At 48.2% G+C, this 10144-nt stretch overlaps 1 protein-coding gene across 3 annotated transcripts in view; it reads left to right on the top strand.

Moving 5' to 3' along the window:
• The first annotated feature begins 1384 nt into the window (after positions 1–1384).
• The window catches only part of FAIM3 (Fas apoptotic inhibitory molecule 3), a 20213-nt gene continuing 11453 nt past the window's right edge, over positions 1385–10144 (top strand). The window contains exons 1-2 of one of the 3 annotated variants that reach the window (XM_011937526.1): positions 1385–1478; positions 2732–2804. In XM_011937526.1, coding sequence (XP_011792916.1) covers positions 2768–2804 — 37 coding nt within the window. In that variant the 5' untranslated portion in view covers positions 1385–1478; positions 2732–2767. Of the gene's footprint in view, positions 1479–2506; positions 2805–10144 lie in introns of those variants that run through there. The other 2 variants (XM_011937533.1, XM_011937541.1) reach the window with 2 other exon arrangements.

Raw genomic sequence — 10144 nt, 5'->3', positions numbered from 1 at the left:
CACACACTCATAGCCACACACCACACATTCACACTTACACACTCATAACCACATACCACACATTCAAACTTACATACAACACACAGTGCACACTCGTACTCATAGCCACACTAGAGCCAAAAATCTTTGTCCTAAATATGGGGACATTAGTAAGTTTTTGCTGATGTATCACATTCACACACACACACACACTCCACATGGCACACACTCACATAGCCACGTGCCACATTCACACTCACACACAGCACACAGCACTAACACTCACATACTCATAGCCACACACCACACACTCACACTCATACACTTAGCCACACACCACACACACACACACTCATAGCCACACACCACACATTCACACTCACACACTCCACACAGCACACTCATAACCACACATCACACATTCGCACACACTACAAACAGCGCACACTCATAGCCACATACCACACATTCACACACGCACATACTATGCACAGGGCACACTCACAGCCACACACCACACGTTCACACACACTACACACATCACACACTCACAGCCACACACCACACGTTCACAGACTCACGTACTATACACTCACACACTCCACAGGACACACTCACATACAGCCACACACCACATATTCACACACACACTACACACATCACACACAGCCACACATCCTACATTCACACACACTACACAGCACATACACACTCATAGCCACACATCATACATTTGCACAGTCACACACTACACACATCACATACTTACTGCCACACATCAAACATTCACACACGCTACACATAATACACTCACACACTCTTAGCCACCCACTACATGTTCACACACTCACTACACACACACTATAGCCACACACCACACACATGTACCACACAACACACACTGCACCCTCACACACCACACCTCAGTCACACACCACCCATACTTCACACGCTCAAACATCAGAGTCATACAGCACACGTCACACACTCACACATTCACACATATATTCATACTCACACTCTTGTCCCCACACACATCATGTCCATTCACTCATATTCTCCTTCTCTGTCTCTCCAAGACAGCCCCAGGCCTCGAGCCCAGTGCAGGGTGAAGCCCAGCTGTGTGACAGCTCTGGGGCATTGGGAAGAGCCCACTAAGTAGGGCAGAGTGGGGCGGATCCCAGCTCGGAGCTCTGGCACTCACTAAGCAGAGGCCCGAGGCTGCCCTCTGCCATCTTGTCCCATTTCGGGGCTGGAGGGCATCACAACCACAGCTGCTCTGGGCCAGGGGAGACTCAGATAGGGATGGGGCAGGGCATGCTGCCCACCCCCACACACACTTCCTCTGCACCTGCTCTGAGTCTCACATTCAACTTCCACTGCGGATGTTGTTGTTTTGGAGAACATGTGACAAGTCTGCTGTGTGGGGGCGAGCAGGGAGTGGCTTACATGACCACTGTGGAATCGGCTGTGTCAGTCACACCTTCCCCAGAAACAGTGTGAGAATAACCTGGATCCTCCAGGGGCACAAGAGGTTCTTGCACCTGAGGTTGGGCCCTGGGAACTGACCTCCAGGGATGAAACTTCCAGAAACAGAGCCCTGGGAATGCTCTTATAAGTAACACCCCTGTGCAGCTCACAGTGAAGGCTTCTTAAAGCACTTGCATGCCTGTGAGCTCTGCTAGGCCTCAGAAAAGCCGTGTGAGGTGGGCAGGGCAGGGGCAATCCCTACTTTATCAAGGAAAAAACCGAGGCCCAGGGAAATTTGCCGAAAGCTAGAAAGTGCAAAGGCAGGACAAGACCTGAGGTCTTTTGACTTGCATCCAAAACTCTTCCCAAGATGCCCTGTGGCCTCAGCATCTCTCCATCAGTCATGGGCCTTACCCTTGGGCCCTTGGGGTCCTGAAGGAGGGCTCTACCAGGCTGCCGTGACTTCAGGCAAAGTGGCTGGATGACCTGTCACAGCCCGTTCTTGCATTGCCTTGGTAGTCACTGGACAGAGGCCTGAGCCCTTGCCACAGGGCAGCACCTTGTGGGGACAGTTGGGGGAGATGAAGGGTGAGGGATGGCTGAGGTGCTGCGGAGCTATGGTAAAGTTCCCAGGAACTATGTTCTGCAGGAGGGAATGCCAGGGACCATCTAGTCCCAGCTTCATTTATTTCCTAGGTTGAAGAAATTGAGGCTCAGAGAAAAGTAATGGATTGTTCAAAGTCCATAGTTAGTATCCCCACATAGTAGGTGCTCAAAAACGTTTGTAAAGATGAGTTAACTGGTGACTGGTAAGGACTACAGTCAGCATCTTCTGACTTCAGGCCCAAGCATCTGCCCATATAGGCTTTCTCAGGTGGGGAAAATTGGTGATAAGGCTCTTTTATCCTGAAGGCCAAATGAAAGCAAATGACCCCAGCTCGAAAACCAATGCGTATAAGGAAAGCACGGGAGGCCCTGCTAAGAAAAAGCACCAAGACAAAGGAATATCAGGCCTGGTCGCTGCTAATAGTCTGGAGGAACTTCCTAGATGCCTTTTGAGCGGGGTGACCCTTTCTTACTCCACATAACATGTTTTCTCAGCTCCTGACTTCCTCTGCGGTTTGTCAGCACTCTCTTTTTAGCCTAAGACTAGTTAGCAAACAAGGGAGGTTGTCATTTCCTCATCGTGAAGCTTTCTTCCTCGTGGGGCTAGAAATCTCTTTCTAGCTCCAGATTGTGAAGGCTTCCTGAGTAAGCAGCGTGTCTCCATCCCGCTCTCTAGGGGCTCTTGGGTGAATCTCGCACTCTAGAAGGAACAATGGACCTCTGGCTTTGGTCACTTTACTTCCTGCCAGGTAAGTACTATGGGGAAACACTTCAGACCTCCGAATGAGGTTTGAATTGGCCACAAGTAGAAGAGTTGCCTGGTAGCTCTAGCTCTGATGTTTCTGGATGGATTCAGTTGCAAACCAACACCTAGGGCAGGACAAGAATGGAGGCCACGTGAGGTGTTGGATGCCCTCCTCACTCATTCCCAGGGCTCTGCTGATGCTCCTTTCTCCACTCCAGACACTCTCCTGTTTCAGTCAGGTGTTAACTCTGTCACCCAGGCTGGAGTGCAGTGGTGTGATCACAGCTCACTGCAGTCTCATACTCCTGGGCTCGAGTGATCCTATCACCCCAGACTCTCTAGTAGCTAGGACTACAAGTGCATGCCCCCATGCCCAGCTAATTTTTAATGTTTTTGTAGAGTTGGGGTCTTGCTGTGTTGCCCAGGATGGTCTTGAACTTGTGGCCTTAAGTGATCCTCCTGGCTCAGCTTCACAAAGCTCTGGGATTACAGGTGTGAGCCACTGTGCCCAGCCAGGTGTTAACTCTTAAGAGTTGAAGGTGTCATCTCTCCTAAACGTATTGCCTATTATTATGGGATCTTGAAGCAAGTGTCTCCATACTTCTTTCTTCTTACCTCCATGCTCTTTCTATAGATCTTTTTCAGTCCTGAATTTCCAACTTTCAACCCTAAATGAAAACTCTGTAATCCATTCAGTAGCTCTAGTCTATTTCCTGAATTCCATATCTCAATTTACAACTGTCTCCTGGGCAACCCCTACTTCAATATTCCACTGAGATTTGAAATGTAGCCCACCTAACCTTACCTCAAACTCCTCATTGATCACCATCCGAACCAGCTATTTCACCTGTCTGAAGTATTTCTGATCATCAGCCACAAAATGCCAGAATGGCTAATTACCACTTCTTCCCATTTATCCTCATTCAGATCTTGATTCAATCAATGGCCAAATCATGCAGTTTCTAGATCCATATCTACCGGGATAAGAAGCAGCAGCAATTGATACTAGGAAGGTAACAGAGGAAATGAACAGGAAAAAAACACACAATCCCCTCTTAACTATCTTTCTCACTTCTTCTAAGTCAGGATGCCTGCAGCACCAGATTAATTTTCCTAAACTTGACTTCTAATCACAGGATCACCTCTCCCAAGAACCTCTAATGACTTCTACTGCCTACTGAAGTCAATGTACACTCCTCCCTGTACCCCCCTTTCATACTCTGAGCCTACCACACTCCCCAACACTTTCCTAACCTCTGGCCAACAGGACTCCTCCTTGAACACAAGCCATACACTCCTGCCACCATGCCCTTGCCCATGCTGTGCCTTCTGCCAGGAACACCCTTCCTCTCACCGTCACCATTCTTTTTTTTTTTTTTTTTTTATGAGACAGAGTCTCTCTCTGTCGCCCCAGCTGGAGTGCAGTGGCATGATCTTGTCACACTGCAACCTCTGCCTCCTGGGTTCAAGCGATTCTCCTGCCTCAGCTTCCCAAGTAGCTGGATTACAGGTGTGCACCATCGTGCCTGGCTAAATTTTGTATTTTTAGTAGAGACAGTGTTTCGCCATGTTGGCCAGGCTGGTCTTGAACTCCTGACCTCAGATGATTCACCCATCTTGACCTCCCAGTGTGCTGGGATTACAGGCTTGAGCCACCACGCCTGGCCACCTTCACTTTTTATGGGTTCTTCAAAGTTCATCTCAAACTTCACCTCCTTCTTGTAGACATTCCTGAGGCCCCTCTTCTGAGCCCAATAGCTGCCTTGCATTATGTTTAATGTGTGTCCATCTTAATTTGGTTTATTCAGTGACAAGTTCCTTGTGGGTTGAAATGGCTTCCTATTGATGTTTGCTTTCTTTGCGACATCTTGAGTATGAAAGAAACTCAGGTATTCGTTGAGCTGAAGATTGAAAGTCTCTAAAAGTCCAGTGGAATGAAGTTTACATGAAATATCAAACACTGTGAGAGGCCGTAGGACATAGGAGGGTATGGTGGATGGTTAACTAAACTTAGGCCTGAGGAGGAAGAGGGGATTTGGTGGGGAGTGGAAGACCTAAAGGCATGAAGGATCCTCAAATTGCACCACTTCAGTCTGTCCTGAGGAGTACCCCCATTCTAGGTGGGCCAAAAGGGATCCCACTATGGGCCCCACCCTCCTCCAGTCATGCCCATGCCCACACCCACAGGGTGAGGAGTTCGCAGGCCAGGGGCATGCACATACCCCAAGCCCACACCCAACCCCACTCTTTTTGAGACAGGATCTCACTCCTGTCACCCAGGCTGGAATGCAGTGGTGCAATCACGGCTCACTGTAACTTCAACTTCCCAAACTCAAGTGATCCTCCCACCTCAGCCTCCTGAGTAGCTGGGCCTACAGGCGCATGCCACCACTCCTGGCTAATTTTTGTATTTTTAATAGAGATAGGGTCTCACCGTGTTGCCCAGGCTGGTCTCAAACTCCTGGACTCAAGTGATTAGCCTGCCTCAGCCTCCCAAAGTGCTGGGATTACAGGCCCCAGCCAGCATGCCCTACCCAAACTCTCTCTTTTAGAACTAGAATTCCCTGTCCACATGACTGTGGGCCCCCTTTCAATGATGGTGCAAGCTTCTATCCTGGGTCTTCCTCTTGAGATTGACCCCTGGCCTATAAAAGGTGGCCACAGGTGGCTATTTGGGAAGAAGGTGGGGGTGGACGAAGACTGTACTTGCAAGCTGAGGTATCTACTATGTATGTACCAGGACCCCTGTGCTGTGGGCAGGAGGAAGGGATGAGAAGGAAGGTGGGCAGAGGCTGGGGGCAGGAAGCTTGGGGTTGTTTTCCCTGCATGGCCACAGAGTAGAGTGAACATCCAAAGAGGGTACATTTGTCAAGCTAGGTAAGTAAAGCGAATTTTATTTAACAGTTCATTAACTTGATTTATAACTTAAAAATATTCAGATATATGGTATTTGGGCCTTAATTTGTACTCCTACCCCAGGTCCTGCAAATGCTGGGGTGGGCCTCCCTAGGGCCTAGTGCATGAGGCACAAACTATAGGCTACTTTGCCTGGAGCCCTGTCTGGAGCTCTTTAATAAAGCAAGGCAGTGTCATGCAGTGTGAGCTTTCAAACCTTTTTACCTTGACCAATAATACATACACACATACATACATACATATAAACATATATACATATATACATTTGATGCTGGGACCCAGCACACACACACACACACACACACACACACTTAAAATTTATTCTTTATTCTTTGACATGAAGATGAGTTCTAGGCTTCAGCAGTTGGGTGGATGATGGGATCATTGGAAGAGTATGTGAAGGTTTTGGAAGAGAAATCAGTTCTTTCTTGGCTGTCCTAAGTTTGGCATATATCTTACACATTCAAGTAGGGTCCGAGTGGAGACGTCAGAGGCACGTCTGGAGCTCAGAGGTAAAACTGGAGATCATGTTTTGATGGAATCTATAGCATTAGCCATAAAAGCCATGGGAGTCAATGAGCGAGTGAGGGCAGAGAGGGAGGGAGGACAGAGAAAAGAACAGGTGCAAGGCACAGGCCCTGGGCTAGCCCAGCATGGAGAGGTGGGAGAGAAGGAGAGGAAGAACGCAGGCTGACAGGGAGCCACCACTGACGGCGTGCACTGGGGAAGCCACACCAACGGTGTGTTTCAAGATGGGCCGGCTCCATTCTGTCAATCGCTGCTGAGAGAATGAGGGGAACAAAGACAAAGAGGCGACCATTACATGTGGCAACAGGAGAATTTCAGTGACTTGACAAGAGCAGTGTCAGTGGAACACTGGACACGAAATTCTGATAGGAGTGGATTGAAGAGAAATTGGGAGGTATGGAAGTGAATCTGATTTAGCAAATTTGATGACTGGTTTGAGAAAGAGAATAAAGAGATGTGTTGGCAGGTGAAGGGGAGGCAAAGGTCAACTGAGGAGTTTTTAAAGATGGGCAAAGCCAGGCACGGAGGCTCATGCCTGCAATCCCAACACTTCGGGAGGCCGAGGTAGGTGGATCATTTGAGCTGGGATTCAAGATCAGCCTGGGCAACATGGTGAAAGCCCATCTCTACCAAAAATTTAGCCATGTGTGGTGGCAGGCGCTGTAATCCCATCCATCTACTCAGGAGGCTGAAGTGGGAGCCTCAGTTGAGCCCAGGAAGTGGAGACTGCAGTGAGCCAAGATTGCACCACTGCACTCCAGCCTGGGCAACAGAGAAACACCCTGGCTTAAAAAAAGAAGAAGAAGAAAAGATGGGCAATAGCAGGACACGTGTGTAAGCTATGGCAATGCTAGATGAGAAGGCCATTTTTCTCCAATAGCCAGAGAAAGAAACAGGATCATTGCAGACAAGCAGAACTAAAACAGATGCGAATGATGGACTCAGGATACAGGTGGAGGGGCTGGCCTTTGAAAGGAGATGGATACTTCATTCGTTGTGACAGGCTGCAGGCCTGGACACACCCAGGCTACTGTATTTGGAAATAAGATGCTGAGTGGGATGTTTCTCATCCTTTTAAAAAAAATCCATGCCCCTTTTGATAAACATAAAAATCATGGGCCAACTCTCCTCTTCCTGAGATCTGCTCTGATTTGAGTTGACTAGGTCCTCATTTGCACTTCCACTGGAAAATCACCCCCAAGTGGATGCCAGAGTCCCTCTCCAGAGCTCCCCAGCCACCAAGGACCTATGAACCTTGACCTTGTTTTGTATGGTGAAAATGTTTTCCCATTTTCCAATCATGTATTTACATCCACTTATATATTGAGAGTGATTCTTTAAGCCACATATCTCCCTCTTCCCTATCATAAGCACTGAAAATCAAGTCACCAATTTAGAGATTAATGTCACTTAGCAGCCTCTCAAAAATATTACTATTGAACAGGTTGGTTCCTTTCGAAGCCTTCTCCAATTCCTCCTTTTCTTCCCCGGAATCATTTGTAAATGTTATATAGCCCAGGATTGCAGAAATGCAGGGGCACCTGGGACACTTGTTGAAAAACACATATTTCTAGACCATGCCACAGGTAGATGTAATCACCATTCCTAAGCACAGGATCAGGTCATCTGCATTGTAGCCATTCTCCTCAGATGAGTCTCATGCACACTGTGCTACTTTAGATGCCTAAAACAGTAGCTTATATCTGTCTTTTCTCTGTTTTCAAAATCTGCTTTGCTAAGTCTTGGGAATAGGTTAGAAGCTACCATGAACTTGAGGAGAACTAGCTTCTTTTTCTTGGGGTCTGGTCATTTTCACATCACCAGCTACTGCTTCCTTGTGGACCAGAGTTCAGCATAGCCAGTAGCTTTCCTTGCACTTCATCCATCCAGGGTCTGCACAAGGAGCTGAACAGGCAAGCCAGAGATTTACCGAAAGCTCAACCCTGGGCAGCCTGAGGCTGCTGGAGGTTGCTACATAGGTTATGACCCCATTTCTGCTATCTTCCCCCTGCCCATTTTGTACCATCTTGCTCTTGAGAAAGTGGCATTCACACCTCCTTCCTGGCTTGGTTAGTCTCATTCAAACACTTCCACGTGCTTCCACCCTTGGCGTTCAGCTTCCCACACAGGTGGGGGCTGTCTGGAAGCACAAGGTGATTCCTCCAGACCTCCCTTTGATTGTGTCTTTGTCTGTTGATTGATACTTTGTGACAGGTCACCTTTCCATTGCAATGTCTACTTGTGAGGCTACCTCATGACTCGATTTCCAGTGGGTTTAAAGCTGTGCTGGGTTTTTCATGTGAGGGTTTCCATGTCAGAGTTCATGTTTTTGGCTGGTCCATCTGCCTTAATTGGCAATTAATCAGACATGGCCTTACCCTCTTCTGTAGTCTTTACCACGTTTATGTCAGCTACACTTTTAGATCTCAACATGTTCCCGTACATCCTCCCTCTCTAACCCTCCCCACCCTCCCCAACCCCCTTTTCTGCTCTCACGATTGTTTTTACCTCTTTACCATTGTCAGAATTCTTCCCTTTGCCCAGAATGTCTTTATCCCAAAGTCTCAATCCCCACCTGTTTCCTAAGCTTTCCCTGACTCTCATTTGACTAAACTCCCTAGTGCTCTTCTGAATGCACGCCCTGTGGATAAATCTCAGTACGTTTGCAAACTTCTCTCCGCCCATGGACATGCTATGTTCTCTCTCATATCCCGGCCTTTTAGGGGACTGTTCTGGCTGTTTGGAAGACTCTCTTCTCTTCCACTTCAGCCTTCCAGCCCCACCTCACCACACACGCACATGCTTTACCCTATGAACTTTCTTCCCAGAAATATGCAGACACTTAGGGGATCCACTTAGTTGGCAATTACTCAGGCATGGGCTTACCCTCTTCTGCAGCTGACTCCAGTGCATTAGACCTGACCTCTCTCACTCAAAGCATAAGCTTTATGATGTCAGGGACTCATGAACCACATCTTTTATCCCTCCCCAGCACACATACAGTGTGTGCACACCTATGCACACTGCACACACACCCTCAATTCCCCTCCTATGTCCCCTGCCTCCATGATGAACATCGTTACTCTGTCAGTTGCCCTCCATACCCATTCCTTCAGGTCACAACTCAGACATCGCTTATTCCAGAAAGCCTTCCTCCAACCACGCCACCCCCTGCAACAGCCTACATCAGGTGCCCGGGTTCGCTCCTTCCAGGGAACCCCATGCGATCTCTCTCATGGGATGTATTACACTGCTCACTGGCCATTGATTGGTATCACTCACTAAATGATTTGTTCCTGAGGGAGGGATGCCGGCTGGTTTACTGTCACAGGAAAGACATTCAATAAACGCTTGTTGAATGATTTAATAAATAGAACTGCAGATGAATGGCTGGATGGATGCGGCTGAGCGAAACCAAACTGGAAAGGAAAACCTGTTGCAACATAACCACACCATGCTGCCAGCACCATGCTGAGGTCACATGGGGGCTATATGCTGTTTGGGGTCACCTGAGGCATATTATGTCTCCTTGGAGTGGGAGATATACTTTTGATTATCATCTCAAGGGTTTGGTGTCTGGGTCGTTATGGGTTTGGGTTCGGTGGTGAGGCCAAAGCTGAGGGTTAAATTAAGGTAACACTAGGGCATAGGATTGGGGGCGAACATAGAGCTGGCCTGAGGTTGTGGGTAGGGTTGGGGACGGGACGAGGCTGAAGTTGAGACTAAGAGTAGAAATGAGAATAAGGGTCGGGCACAGTGGCTCAATCCCAGCACTTCGGGAGGCCGAGGCAGGCAGATCACTTGAGGCCATGAGTTCGAGACCAGCTTGGGCAACATAATGAAAACCCTATCTCTACAAAAAAGACAAAAATTAGCCAGGCATGGCAGCATGCACCTGTA

Source organism: Colobus angolensis, unplaced genomic scaffold, assembly GCF_000951035.1.
Source record: "Colobus angolensis palliatus isolate OR3802 unplaced genomic scaffold, Cang.pa_1.0 Scaffold100, whole genome shotgun sequence".
NCBI classification, from domain to species: Eukaryota; Metazoa; Chordata; class Mammalia; order Primates; family Cercopithecidae; genus Colobus; species Colobus angolensis.
Note: the sequence above shows the minus strand (reverse complement) of the source record. Positions and strands in the feature narration are given on the sequence as shown.